Source organism: Carassius carassius, chromosome 4 (genome assembly GCF_963082965.1).
Source record: "Carassius carassius chromosome 4, fCarCar2.1, whole genome shotgun sequence".
Taxonomy (NCBI): Eukaryota; Metazoa; Chordata; class Actinopteri; order Cypriniformes; family Cyprinidae; genus Carassius; species Carassius carassius.
The window spans coordinates 15,443,251-15,459,024 of NC_081758.1; the positions used below are offsets into that span (position 1 = coordinate 15,443,251).

The 15,774-nt window shown below is 40.2% G+C and overlaps 1 protein-coding gene across 1 annotated transcript in view; it reads right to left on the minus strand.

Annotated features, from left to right (window-relative positions):
* The window catches only part of LOC132137575 (collagen alpha-1(XXVII) chain B-like), a 153,801-nt gene that overhangs the window by 61,545 nt on the left and 76,482 nt on the right, over positions 1–15,774 (minus strand). Inside the window, exons 8-12 of the mRNA XM_059547606.1 lie at positions 10,103–10,147; positions 6,604–6,657; positions 5,922–5,966; positions 2,466–2,519; positions 945–989 (exon numbers count right to left, since the gene is read on the minus strand). Coding sequence (XP_059403589.1) covers positions 945–989; positions 2,466–2,519; positions 5,922–5,966; positions 6,604–6,657; positions 10,103–10,147 — 243 coding nt within the window. The remainder of the gene's footprint in view (positions 1–944; positions 990–2,465; positions 2,520–5,921; positions 5,967–6,603; positions 6,658–10,102; positions 10,148–15,774) is intronic.

Below are 15,774 nucleotides of genomic sequence, written 5' to 3' on the forward strand. Positions count from 1 at the left end.
ATCCGAATCCGGCTTGTTCCGGCACAAATTAAGCCCTGGGTTTATTAGACCGCTTCATTTTCTTCATCAACTGCGCACTTGCCTAACGTAACGTAACGGCGACCCTAGAGGGCGCCCCCAACATATTTGTTGCCCTAGGCAACCGCCTAGTTCGCCTATAGCAATCGCCGGCCCTGCTTAAGATATTATGTGGAATGTAGGCTGCAAAGATCATGGAACTTCATTAAAGAAGAAGTTTACCCAGAAATGATAGTTTGCTAAAAGAAAACTAAAACAAAACAAAACAATACTAACCCTCAGGCCATCCGGGATGTAGATGAGTCTGTTACTTCATTGGAACAGATTTTTTGAGAATTTAGCATTACATCACTTGCTCACCAATGGATCCTCAGCAGTGAATGGATGCCATCAGAAAGAGAGTTTCAAATACTGATAAAAACAACACAATAAACCACAAGTAATCCATGTGACTCCAGTCCATCAATGAATGTCTTGTAAAGCAAAAATTGCTTTCGATTTATTTCAAACAAGCAAGGTTTTGCTTCACAAGATGTTAACTGATGGACTCTCATTCTGACGGCACCCATTCAATGCAGAGGATTCATTGGTGGGCAAGTGATGTCATGTCACATTTTCCAAATCTGTTTCAATGACGAAACAAACTCATCTACATCTTGGATGGTCCGAGGGTAAGTAAATGTTCAGCAAATCTTAATTTTTGGGTGAATTACTCTAATGTATCCATCCAGTTGACTGTGGATCAATGGTTGAGAAACCCTGCTTTAAAATTGTAGATAATGATTGCCTCAAGTCAGTGCAAACAGAATCAAACTCTCTCAAACATCATCGTTTTAAATAGCATGAAAGGAGTCACAAATCAATGAACACAGATGCAAGTCAATCACAGAAGTTTGTCTAGAGAGGATGGTGAAAGAAAACTTTACCGGCCTACCCATCTTGCCCTTCTTCCCGGGAACACCAGGTAAACCCTAGGAGAAGACAGCAGAGAGAAGGAGAGCATGGAAAGACAGGTAAAAAGAGACAGAAATGACCAAAAAAAAAAAAAAAAAAGATTTAATCAATTACTAATCCCAGCAGATGCAACAGACTGTGTGAATGCTGAAAGGTCTTTAGTTTCTATTCTTCTGGACACAAAAGGGTCTCTTAGATCTCTATGAACTCTGTCCCTCTGGGCCTGAAAAGAGGAGACATGATCTAGCTAATCTGCAGCAGGCCATATTTCAGGTCCCGGGATCTTATATTGCTATTTCCACTAAGTATCGCAGGCCGGAATCCACTAGCTCAAGATTCCCAAGCAAATATTGTGAGAACTGAGACAAACTACTTTTTAGAAGGGGGATCACTGTGGTTTTAGTGGAGCATGCCCCTTTCACCAGACTTCCTATTGAAAGTGTGTGTTTTCCTCTAGGGGCATCAAAACCAAGACTATATGTCTTCATTATGCCATACTGTTTTACTAAAGACTGAAGGGAACATCAATCTATATATATATATATAAAATATATCTAAAAAATAAATTCTGTGTTCAGCTTTTTCTAACACAACTTTTTCTATATGACTGTTATGCTCGGACTCTTAAAGGGGTGGTTCGGGATTTTTGACATCGGACCTCATTTTTAAGTCAGCCTGGTTGTTATTCATCAGTGGAGACATTTTTTAAAAAAAATTATCCAGTCTTTATATTTGGATAGATAGCCGATGCTAGGCTAGCGCGAGTCAATGGGTATATGTTAGCCAGCCATTAAAAACCGTTTTACCCGCTCCACAGTGCACCAAACGCAAATCAATTATAACACTAGACTATCGATGCAAATGTCCGTTGATAGAATAATGTTAGAAATCAAACTTACCTTTCATCTCAATGATCCTAAAGGAACTAGTTTCTCAGCCGCTGCAGAATTTTAATCAGTGTGCCAGCGGCAGGTAAATACACTTGCGTCATGTGTGGACCGGCTCACTCGGTTGCCTAGGTAATCAATATCACTCCGCTGCTGCTGTCGACAAGGCTTATGATTACAGGGAACAAATTATAACTAATGCAATGTGATGAAAGGTAAGTTTGATTTCTAACATTATTCTATCAACGGACATTTGCATCGATAGTCTAGTGTTATAATTGATTTGCGTTTGGTGCACTGTGGAGCGGGTAAAACGTTTTTTAATGGCTGGCTAACATATACCCATTGACTCGCGCTAGCCTAGCATCGGATATCTATCCAAATATAAAGACTGGATAATTTAAAAAAAAAAATGTCTCCACTGATGAATAACAACCAGGCTGACTTAAAAATGAGGTCCGATGTCAAAAATCCCGAACCACCCCTTCAATCTGTACATCATTTTAATATTTCTATTCAAGTTCAAACCATTTGCTGTGCATTTCTTTATACCATAATTAGCAAAAAAAAAAAATACTTTAGTGCAGAAACAACAACAAAACTCACTCTCTCTCCGTCAGGTCCAGGGAGACCGAAGATGCCTGGGATTCCAATGAAGCCCTAAAAAAGGGGAGTGTAAGAAGAGTTAAGACTTTAGAGTGATGTGGTCTGAATATCCCTTGATAAACTGCAGATTGACTTGGAAGGTCTTTTGAGGGAAGTGGCTGCTCGGTGAAGATCGAGGCCTTGAGGCAAGTGTATATGCCCATGGACTGCATGGTGCTGGCTTCCACGATGTAGTCCAAGGGCACATACCCTCACACCAGGGATCACACTGGCATTCAGCAGGAAGACTAAGGTTGGGTCACAAGGTTTATACAGACGAACTTACAATGAAATCTTGGAGAGAAAAAAAAATAATGATGAGTGAATGATGCATTTTATGATATAATAATAAAAAAGGCAACATGAAAATGAAATAAAATAACAATGAAAATCATGAAATATAAAGTAAACATATCAAATGAAAGCAGTATTTAAAATATCTATTACAAATACATTAATGTAAAATTGTGTTTTATATTCTTATGTAAAGTAAAATAATAATACAAACCTGATTCCAAAAAAGATGGGACACTGTACTAATTGTGAGTAAAAAAGGAATGGAATAATATACAAATCACATAACTTTATATTTGATTTACAATAGAATATAGATAAGATATCAAATGTTGAAAGTGAGACATTTTGAAATGTCATGCCAAATACGGGCTCATTTTGGATTTCATGAGAGCTACACATTCCAAAAAAGTTGGGACTGGTAGCAATAAGAGGCTGGAAAAGTTAAATGTACAAATAAGGAACAGCTGGAGGACCAATTTGCAACTTATTAGGTCAATTGGCAACATGGTTGGGTATAAAAAGTGACTCTCAGAGTGGCAATGTCTCTCAGAAGTCAAGATGGGCAGAGGATCACCAATTCCCCCAATGCTGCATTGACAGAAACATGACAGAAGCGCAGGCGTTTTCTCTGGGCCAAGGTTCATTTAAAATGGACTGTGGCAAAGAGGAAAACTGTTCTGTGGTCAGACGAATCAAAATTTGAAGTTCTTTTTGGAAAACTGGGATGCCATGTCATCTGGACTAAAGAGGACAAGGACAACCCAAGTTGTTATCTGTGCTCAGTTCAGAAGCCTGCATCTCTGATGGTATTTGGTTGCATGAGTGCGTGTGGCATGGGCAGCTTACACATCTGGAAAGGCACCATCAATGCTGAAAGGTATATCCAAGTTCTAGAACAACAAATGCTCCCATCCAGATGTCGTCTCTTTCAGGGAAGACCTTGCATTTTCCAAAATGACAATGCCAGACCACATACTGCATCACTTACAACATCATGGCAGCGTAGAAGAAGGATCCGGGTACTGAAATGCCCAGCCTGCAGTCCAGATCTTTCACCCATAGAAAACATTTGGCGCATCATAAAGAGGAAGATGCGACAAAGAAGACCTAAGACAGTTGTGCAACTAGAAGCCTGTATAAGACAAGAATGGGACAACATTCCTATTCCCAAACTTGAGCAACTTGTCTCCTCAGTCCCCAGGTGTTTGCAGACTGTTATAAAAAGAAAAAGGGATGCCACACAGTGGTAACTTTTTTGAGATGTGTTGATGCCATGAAATTTAAAATCAACTTATTTTTCCCTTAAAATTGTAAATTTTCTCAGTTTAAACATTTGATATGTCATCTATGTTGTATTCTGAATAAAATATTGAAATTTGAAACTTCCACATCATTGCATTCTGTTTTTATTCACAATTTGTACAGTGTCCCAACTTTTTTGTAATCTGGATTGTAAATGAAAAAATAACTAAAAAAAATATGTTGGCACTAAGGCAAAGAATAAAAAGGTTTACTCTGCTGCCGTATACTTTACAAGACCAAACAGGTTTTAAAATGTTAGTGGAATTATAATGTAAAACCCAGCTGACAGAGGTATGCTATCAGAGCTGATGTTCTGAGGTTTTATTATGAATTTATTTATAAATGTCTACAACTATTTCCTTTTCTGGTGCTGTTTCAGAGTTTCCAAACTGGAAAACAAGGTTTCAATACCAAAAATGTAGCAGCCCTTACAAACCTTCCTGAACATAAATGCTCTGTCACTTGTAAGCAAATTTATAAGTGGGAGCAAACGTGGAATGCAAAACATCTTATCTTAACTGAACTCAGCCAGTACATGATGATTAATTAATAGCCAACACAGTCTAAACAAGTTCTTATTAAAATAATATACACACATCTGTGCATAACTGGAAGACAGTGTATTTTTACCAGGCAATATGGTAACACTTTACTTGAAGGGGTGTGCATAAGACTGACATGACACCATCATAATCATGACATGACAGATGCCATAAATGTGAAGGAGGTCTTATGCATGTTTATGACAACTGTCATTAAGTGTCATTCGCTCAATTATGACATTTTTAAAGCAAATATGACATTGTTTGAGATGTCTTTGTTATGACAACTTGACATAAACCAATACATCATAACCTGTCAGTGTCTTTGTCATTACAACTTGACATTACCAAGACAACATAAATTGTCATAAATATGTCATAAACATGACATAGCAGATTAACTATCAAATTTAAAGGGATAGTTCGCCAAAAAAGGAAAATTCTGTCATCATTTACTCACCCTCAAGTTGTTTCAAACCTGTATGATTTTTTTTTTTTTCTGCTGAACACAAAAGAAGATATTTTGAAAAATGTCAGTAACCAAACAGTTGATGGACCCCATTGACTTCCATAGTAGGAAAAAAAAATACTATGGAAGTCAATGGGGTCCATCAACTGTTTGGTTACCGAAATTTTTCAAAATATCTTCTTTTGTGTTCAGCAGAAAAAAGAAACTCATACAGGTTTGAAACAACTTGAGGGTGAGTAAATGAGAACAGAATTTTCATTTTTGGGCGAACTATCCCTTTAAGAAACCACTAGCTTTATGGGTTAACATTACATAAAACTGTCATGTGATTGGTTTTGACATTGGCTGTCATGAGGCCATTATAACTGTGTCATGAATGTTTTTCTTGACCTCAACTACAGTGGTACAAATTTAATTTGTCATTAAAATGTTATAATGGCTTCATGACAGCCAATGTCAAAACCAACCACATGACAGTTTAATGAAATGTTAACCCATAAAGCTAAGTGTTTGATAATTAATCTGCTATGTCATGTTTATGACATATTTATGACAGGTTGTGTTGTCTTAGTAAAGTCAAGTTGTCATAACAAAGACATCTCAAACAATGTAATGTTTGCATTAAAAATGTCATAATTGAGCGAATGACACTTAATGACATTTGTCATAAACATGCATAAAACCTCCTTCATATTCATGACATGTGTTATGTCATGATTATGATGGTGTCATGTCAGTCTTATGCACACCCCTTCAAGTAAAGTGTTACCGGCAATATAGAGAGTCGCTGTGTAATCTGTCCCTTACCCGTATGCCTTTTGGTCCCAAATTTCCTATAGGCCCTGGCAAACCCTACAAAAGACAAAGAATGCAATATTCTCATACCTGAAGATTGGACCAATAATAATTTTGTGTTTACATAATTTAAATCAGAAAATCAATTTTGATTTTACATTTTTAATCAATTTTTACCAAGACTCTTCAAAATATCTTCTTTTGTGTTTTGAAACAACCTGAGGGTGAGTAAATGTCAGAATTTTCATTTTTGGCGTGAACAAAATCAGCTGAATCTCTGTAAAGTCTGCAATGAATCCAGAAAATCTACATAAATCTACATTACAACAGGATTTTCTAAAACATGCCTAATGGTGAAGTTATTTAAGAATTAAGAAGTTATTTAAGAATGAAGAAACTACCAGAAATGTTAAATTAGTAAGTTGTAGTTGTTTCCTTGGTAATTATGAACAGCTGTGGCTGATCACATACCATACCACTCAGCACTGGGAGAACATCTACCAAAAGTGGATCAGGAATCATTCATGCCTTTGGCACTGAATCATTCAAAAATGATGTCAAAACAAGTGGTCATACTGGCGGAGCAAGCTGGTTTAGTCTCCAGTACAAGCCGTGACACTTCACTTTTAGTCTCGCTTTACTCATATCTGTGAGAACTGTGCAAGCCAGCAGCACAACAAAAGATTTACTGCACCTGCCTGCCAGGATAACCTTTGGCACCCGGGCTTCCATTCGGTCCTCTTTCTCCCTGTAGAGAGAGGACAAAGAAAGGAATATAAGGAGAAAAAAAATAAATTACAATAAAAATGTTGTTAGCATTGGAAGCTCTTCTTGTGGAGAGCCATAAAAAAGCACAAAGGAGAGAGAGAGAGGAGTAAAAGGTATTTCTATCAAAACAACATGTTATGCTTCTGCATGTCTGTAAATAGTGTTTTGTTAATATGACAAATGTGGACTGTGTGTGGCAAGCCACAGAATTGAGAGATTATGAAACAAAGATGAAAGCATTATATTATTTCGTACCACTATAACTTAACAATTCTAAATTCCAGAAATTTGAGGAAAGTCCGGATTGTCAGGTCAAGAGTCAGACAAACTGATGCTGCCAAAACTGCTTAAAGTCCCCATGAAATAAAAAGTTATTTGGGTGTTAGTATCAATATGTTAGTCTTAAGGTTATCCATAAGGCAGTGTGCTCCAAAACAAAATTCACATTTAGAAGATATAAGCATTCAAAGCTTGCAGTTCGTCACTTCCGCCAAAATTGCTCAATGTTTTTTTTGACGTCACATCGTACTTCATCTTCTCATGAAATCTTCTGACCAATCAAATGCTCTTTAGAATCCAAAGCGCCCACCCCCTGCACAATAAATAGACTCTGAAGTGCTGGCTGAGATCGGTCACTTGTTCACAGTGTAGTATTTCCTGTACAGTGAATGGCTCGCAGTGCACAGTGTAGGTAAACGATTCAGACTAAATAAGCTTTTGATTGTTCTAAATGAGGTCTGGTTTCACAATTTTTTCATGCGAACCGCGGCAACGCACACAGTCTGATCTGGACTTTGGCTCCGGTCAAGAGTCCCGATCACACGGAGCGGATCATATGCGTGAGTCAGCATATATTAAAAACTTTTACAACTACACAGCCTCAGCATGATTGTGACCAATATTTTGTTTTACTAAGAGTTTCATTTTGAATTTAGGGGATAATCCAGTACCGCCGCTCCCTATACGCAGAGTACGCAGTCTGCATAGGGCACCAACTCCCAGGGGGGCACCATCCCAGTTGCTAAAAAAAACATGCTCCATTCCCCCATCCGCGCTTGCGACCGCTCACACCTCATGTTTGCAGCTTAATGTTCATAATTGATGGATGGACATCTATTCCTGGTTAAAAGACATCAGCAATCTCTTTTAAAAGAAAAGAAAACTCTTTTAGAAAACAAAAATTAAATTTTTGCTTTTAAAATTTGCTTGATGTTGGACGTTTGATTTTCGCAAATTTAGGCACCGTCTCTAATGTTACATGCGATATTGGTATACACTTTTTTAACGTCAAAAGCATTTGAGGAGAATGACTTACACTCATACAAACAACTGTTTTTGTTCATCTAGGTGTCTATAATGCACACCTTTTACATTTTTGATACTTATTAAAATAAACTGTAAATCATATGTAAATTATGCTACTTTTTCACAACCCAATGGGCTCAAATGCAAATTTGTTCATTTAGGTGTCAACTACAATGCACACCTTATACATTTTTAATATTTATTCAAATAAATTTTAAATAATTTAGATAAAAACGAGGTCCGTGTATCAATTTCAGGTACATTCCGGGAAAAGTTTTTTTTTTTGTCTGTTGACGTTAATAACGAGTTTTAATGTCGGAAATAATTTCACTACCACAAGCATATCTAATATTCTCTCTTGAGTTTCCAGGTTACCGTACGAAAATTAACCATGGTTTTAACAATAACACCAAAAATCATCATTCTTGTAGCCATGGGCACTGCAAATTACCCATGGTTTTGTTACTTCAAATAATAATTTACAAAGGAATATTAATATACTGTAATATTTTTGTTGTTGTTGTTGTTGCAATAAGAACAGACCTAAGCCATCAATAGCCTTTAAAATGAGTTAAAATGCATTAAATAAAAAACAATGAGGCAATAATGACTGGATAATAAGACTGTTAAAATACATAATGTAGGCTAATACAAAATAAACAATTTATGTACATAACATGTTATTACAAATGCCTGCAAAGGGAGCCAAAAGCCATGTAATTGCTGCTGTTACACCTATAGGACAATCAAATCCTTGTTTAGGCTATTGGCCAAAATTTTTATTCAAATATTCACTTAATCTTTCATTTTTGGCTATCTTTTTGTTATGGATGACACAGCCTTTATACTGTAATTTCTTCAACAAAAAAGCATGTAGATACCACAACTCTATCAAAAATAAACCATGGTTTTATCATAGTAAAACTACTTAATTTTCTTTTTCAAATTTTCTGAATGCTTGAGACTATAAAATAGAGTCATAATAAAGTTATAGCCATAGGTAAATGTTGAGAGCTACATTTGTAATTTTTAAATAATACAATTTATTCATTTACTTTTTTATTTTATTAAAGTTCTGTTTTCAACTCTAGAGTAGGGGCGCACAACAATACAATCTTGCTTAGGGCACCCATTTGCCCAGCAGCGGCCCTGGGGTAATCTATTAGACTTTGGCTGTCAAATGCAGCTTTACCGATCTCAACGGCTCTGGCCCAACCAGATATAAACAAAACGATATTTCCTATTTTAAAAAGGGGGCAGGGCTGCTAGATATGTCGTGCCCTCTCTTCCTGTTTCAGTTGAAATTACAACACCACATAGAATAATGCTGCATGTTTCAGGGGACTTTTAACAATGTGTTTGTTTATCTTATTTTTAATCCATTCTACAGTCTCTTTTTAGTTTTTGTGTCCATTGCTTATTGTGCAATTTATTATATATGTTAGTGTGGATGATTCGGACTGCATCTGAACTGAGTAGCGAAGTGTTCTGATTAGATGAAAGATTTTTACTAGTGATATCAGTTAATTTACTGTCACAGAAAAACTGCTAAATAGAGCAAAACTACTTTTTTAAAATCTTATGTTCCATGGAATAAAATACTCTTGCGCTGTACACATGCATACCATCTATGGTCTCAAAAGATCTAAAAAGTTCTAAATAAGAGCACAATAAAAAAACATCATGGCTACTAAACAGACAAGATAATATTCAGAGCTAAGGTGTGGTCAAAATTACTCAGTGAAATTTAACAGGCGAAAGAAAGCCAAAAATAAAGTATGGGAATAATGACATAAAAATCCAAGCTATTCTTCTAGCTAGCAAACTTGAACCCAAAGCAAAATTTGCATAGGGAAACGTCATCAGGTGAAATTCTTCCTTGTGTTGATTCACTTTAAAATGAATGGAATTTGGCCTTCAAAAGATTGCAGAGCAATGGTGAATGTGACAGCACTTTTAGAATTTTTCTGTAAAATGATCCCTGTAGTGTACTTTGATCAAATATGTAAAGATAATAGTTTTATTAATTTTTTTTATTAGTTTTATAATTTTTTTTAATTCTCCTCCTGTGGAAAGTAAAAAAAAAAAAAGAAAAAGTAATGGCATGAATGGGAACTCACTTGATCTCCGGGGTGGCCAGAGGGACCAGGATGGCCTTTCTGTCCCTAAACAGAGAGAAAGAGAAATTTTGTGTTGCATAAGGATATAAATACCCCCATTTATAGTTTATCATACAAGAAGAGGTAAATTATAGCCGGGACGGCGGTGGGGATGGGGGGAGGTGGAGGATTTGTGGTGGTTATCCAAATACAAAGACAAAAGAAAATCTTTGCATTCATTGTGTCTGCCAATGAGTCACAGGAGCAAAGTGAAACCAGCATGTACAATCCCAGTGATTTACAAAAATTCCCAGGATTGAGGGATGGAAAAGTAATAAATGTAGAGAAACATAATAGGTCTCAAAGCACACATCAACAGATTCCCCTCCAACAGTAAATCACTTCTGAACTACCAACTCATTAATGGGTGAGTAGATGCTTAAACTGGGGACAGGCCAATTAGCTCTCATATTAGCCCATAATGAGGGGAAGACATTTTATGGAGTAACGCTATGTATTACAGCCCACGAATTGCAGAGCAACTAAACAGAATTTACAGTGTACCTTTTTTTTTTGTAATTATAGTGTACTTATACATTACCTCCATGTAGATAAAAGGGATCAATGTGCAAAAATTGGGGAATACATTTATACTGTAAGCATTTTAAAATTAAGGGGTACATATTCTAATATTACTTGGTATGTGTCACGGCTTACGCTGCTGGAAGGAACACGGAACCGAAGGATAAACGAAACAAGGCTTTATTATATCCAACATAGGCATTATCCAAATATGGATCACAGAGGAAGACACAGGTAAGTAGCAAGTAACTGGTGACAAGTAACAAGTAGACCCGACAAAACAGAACTGAAAGGACAAGGCTTTTATACAAGGGATAATGGGTAAACACAGGTGGATGGAATCACTAAATTAACCGGGAAATAGAACACATTGAGAAATGAATAGACACACCTGGGAACTAATCAAACCACACACAGAAGACAGAAACTGGAACACAGGGGCAAAAACACACAAAATGAGTCCAGGTATGTGACAGTACTCCCCCCTCCCGGTAGGTGCGTCCTCGCACCGTAGAAACAACAAAGGGAGGCGTGGGTGGGAACTTGGGAGGAGGTTCCGGTGGAGGACAGCCTCCCAGGAGGGGGCCAGCAGACCGGGACCACAGAGGAAGCAGCCAGGGAGGAGATGACGGAGGGAGGAGCCAGGAGGGATCTGAAGCAGGAGGCACCCAGCAGGGCCCAGGCCACAGCCATAACGGCCCAAGGTGGGGCCGACGGTGGAAGGAGCCATGGAGGAGGAATGGTGGCCGACTCCAGGGACTCGACCCACGGCAACGGAGCAAGTGGAGGAGGAGCCCGAGGCGGAGACGGAGAGCCGAAGAGCCAGGGTGACGGGGAGGAGCCGGAGGTCCTAGGCGGAACTGATGGCTCTGGTGACTGACGCGGCGATGTGGATCCGGAAGGCCGCGGTGAGGCCAGAGTGACCGAGGACTGAGGTGTAGCCGAGGGGATGAAGGAGCCTGACGGAGCCGGAGGGACGGAGGGATGAGGCGAAGCCGGAGGAGTGGAGTCCCAAGGCATAGGATGGACGACGCCAGACCAAGGCGGAGCCGGAGGGACGAGGGAGCCAGGCAGAGCATGTGGACTGCCGGGCCACGGCGGAGAGGAAGGAGCTAGGAGCCATGGTGGAGCCTACGGGTCAACGGGCCGAGGCGGAGTCCAGGCCTCAGAGGCTGGAGACGGAGGTGAGGGAGATGCCGACCAAAGCGGCGCTGGAGGATGGCGGTCCCGCTGAGCTCGCACCACAATGATGGTAGGCTGAGGGCGAGCAGAGGGGCAGCCAGACGACAGCGGAGGAGGAGGCAGGAGTGGGTGGGAGGGTGGGAATTTCGGAGGAGCAGGCACTGGAGTGAGTTCTGGGGCTGGAGCCCTTCCTGGGCTTAACTGGAGTTCAGGAGCCCGTCCTGGGTTTAACTGGGGGTCAGGAGCCCGTCCTGGGCTTAACTGGGGATCAGGAGCCCGTCCTGGGCTTAACTGGGGATCAGGAGCCCGTCCTGGGCTTAACTGGGGATCAGGAGCCCGTCCTGGGCTTAACGGGGGATCAGGAGCCCGTCCTGGGCTTAACGGAGGGTCAGGAGCCTGTCCTGGGCTTAACGGAGGGTCAGGAGCCTGTCCTGGGCTTAACTGGGGGTCAGGAGCCTGTCCTGGGCTTAACAGAGGATCAGGAGCCCGTCCTGGGCTTAACGGGGGATCAGGAGCCCGTCCTGGGCTTAACGGGGGATCAGGAGCCCGTCCTGGGCTTAACGGGGGATCAGGAGCCCGACCTGGGCTTAACTGGGGATCAGGAGCCCGTCCTGGGCTTAACGGGGGATCAGGCATCGGTGAATTGAAAACCCCTTCATTTTGACCCATTTGGCGCTCCACATTTTGCTCCCTCGTGGTGGGCAGTGTCGCCGGCTCTCGCACCTGGTCTGACGGGTTGCTCTCTGTCATCGGTGGGCTCGGGCTTATGCCCCATACCGTGGGGAGATTGTAGGCTGGGCTCTGGGTCCAGAGTGGACCTGGCGAGATCCTCCATTGGGCAGACCGTGAGAGGTGACCCATTTCTCACCAGATTCCACTCTACAAACGCGGCGAAGTCCTCCCGAGGACCATCTTCGTTCGACAACGATCTGCACTTGGAGTTCAGGCTGGCGTGATAGAAGCAGCAGAGCGCGCGCTGTCCGGGTAGCTGGTGGCATTAGCTAACAGTAGAAACCGTCTGGTATGGTCCTCGAGAGAAAGTTCCTCCTGCTTCAGCAGGAGAAGGAGGAATTCGGGGCGATAGAGGGGATCCATGACACACTACGGAAAGAAAAAGACTGTGAAAAAACGGAAAACAAAACGGAGGGAAAACACGCAGTTTTTAATTTTTTGGGGTCGGGTCTTCTGTCACGGCTTACGCTGCTGGAAGGAACACGGAAACGAAGGATAAACGAAACAAGGCTTTATTATATCCAACATAGGCATTATCCAAATATGGATCACAGAGAAAGACACAGGTAAGTAGCAAGTAACTGGTGACAAGTAACAAGTAGACCCGACAAAACAGAACTGAAAGGACAAGGCTTTTATACAAGGATAATGGGTAAACACAGGTGGATGGAATCACTAAATTAACCGGGAAATAGAACACATGAAGAAATGAATAGACACACCTGGGAACTAATCAAACCACACACGGAAGACAGAAACTGGAACACAGGGGCAAAAACACACAAAATGAGTCCAGGTATGTGACAGTATGTATGATCTATATGCTAAATAACAATCTTACATTTGGGAGCAATTTAGCAAGAAGATACTTTTTGTACACCCTCCCTCCAAATCAATCAGACGGTGAACACTATTAACTGCAATAATTATATGTGGGATACATATTCAAATTGGATATACATTCTTTATATACAACTTTCTGAACATACAGCACACTTGTCACACCCCTGGACTCATTTTATCTAGTGACAGTAACTAATATTGTAACGCATTACTTTTTAAATAAATTAACTCCATTACCATATGGTGCGTTGTCGTTACTTTTTTAAATTAATAAATTTTGGCTGAAGTGTAGCCTACAGTCTAACCTGTTTACAGCAGTGATGCATTGTAGGATTGGTGGATGCCAACGTCGTAAACACGAAGACGCACTTTGGGCGTGTTTCCATTTATTCAAGAATGTGCGGCAGTCATGGCGAGTCAAGGCGAGAGCAAGACGAGTTTCTCAAAGTGGAAATATGCTCATTATTTCACTTTAGTTGAGCATAAAGACAAAAACCTTTTAGTCAAATGTAAGCTTGCATTTACACTCACAGTCAAGACACTTACGATTGCATTTTCATTCAATGTCCCGCAATGAATGTAGCAAAATTCAATGTGCACATTGAAAATGCATTCCGAGCCGATCCCGTCTCCGCCCCCTCCCACCACGTCAATCACTGCGTGAACAAGGCGGGGCTTGCAAAAGGTCAGAGACTCAAGACTCAAGAGGATTCAAGTGAGAGAACATGGACAAGACAGCTGGTCCGTGTACGTTTTGATCATTTCGGTTTATGGCTTCAATATTTCATTCGCACTTGTGGGCGGAGCTGAAACGCTGCTTTGATCTGATTGGTCGAATCGCTCCACCTTCAGCACGGTCTTTTCATTCTTTCAAGTAGAATAAGTGTCAGTGCGAGTGCGGTACTGTAATGTCTCAAACCACCACTCACTCACTGTTAATTAGCATAATATTTGAATCAGATGTGGCTGGGCACATAATTCGTGCTGCTGTGACTTGCAAGTGACCCCTTTAAATTATTTCTAGGTTATAGTATTGTATGAATATTGTCCCACTGATAAATACAGTGCAAATAGTTCTGTCTCCAGGGAAAACAGTGAAGTTGAAATAAATATAGTTAAATTCATGAAATAAAATTAAATAGCATTTTTTGGGAAGGTAAGTCTGGCCAGTTATACAGCAACCCGAGTCAGACGAGTCTGAAGATCTGATCTGAATTTGGTGAAACATTAAAGTTCTAGTCTTTGTCAACTACTCTCATAATAAATAATAATAATAATGTTACCCGTATTTTTCGGACTATAAGTTGCACTTAGGTATAAGTTGCATCAGTCCAAAAATACGTCATGACGACGAGGAAAAAAACATATATAAGTCGCACTGGAGTCGCATTTATTCAGAACCAAGAAAGAACATTGCCGTCTACAGCCACGAAAGGGGCGCTCTGTGCTGCTCAGTGTAGGCTACAGGAGCAATGAGCAGCATAGAGCGCCCTCTCGCGGCTGTAGACGGTAATGTTTTCTCTTGGTTCATTTCTCTTGGTTCATGTCAAATTAATTTTGATAAATAAGTCGCACCTGACTGTAAGTCGCAGGACCAGCCAAACTATGAAAAGAAGTGGGACTTATAGTCCGGAAAATACGGTAAATATATGTTGTCTTTCTTAAGAGGGGAACATCATTCAATTTAGTATGTAATAAAATGAATATTACTAATTTATTTCAGAAACGTAACTAAACGTACCCACGAATTTATAATCCATGCCCACGCTTTCGCAATCCGTTCCCAAGGATTTGTAAACTCATGGATTTGTGGCTCCGCCCCCACCGGCAGATTCATATCTGTTTTTTAAACATTATTTTCCATAGTATTCTATAGATACAGACGGTTGGTCTGGGAATGCCCCCGGGAACGCCCCGTCACGTGATGTGAATGTAGCCCGTGGGGAAAAACATTGCGTTGGCGCCAATTGAAATATACGGGACAATCATGCCGAAAAAAAGTTGTTGTGTCATTTTCTGTACCTCCAATAAACTAACAAATTATGAAATGAAGTTCTACATCCTTCCTAATAAACATACAGAACCGGAAAGGATGACAAAATGGCTACAAGCAATAAGTTGTGAGGATGATCAAGGGAAGTTGTGGAAATCCCAAGACTAAGCATGTGTATGTGTGCAGTCGGCATTCATCACAGGCAGCCTACGTTAACATTGTGTTCATTATTAACGCTATCAAAACTGTGTAATGTTGTTTCAGAAAGTGGCATGTATATATAATTAGCCTTATCATTCTACCTTAAGCAAAACTATGTAACTCACTTCATTTCAGTGGATATAGTGTATGCTGTGATTGT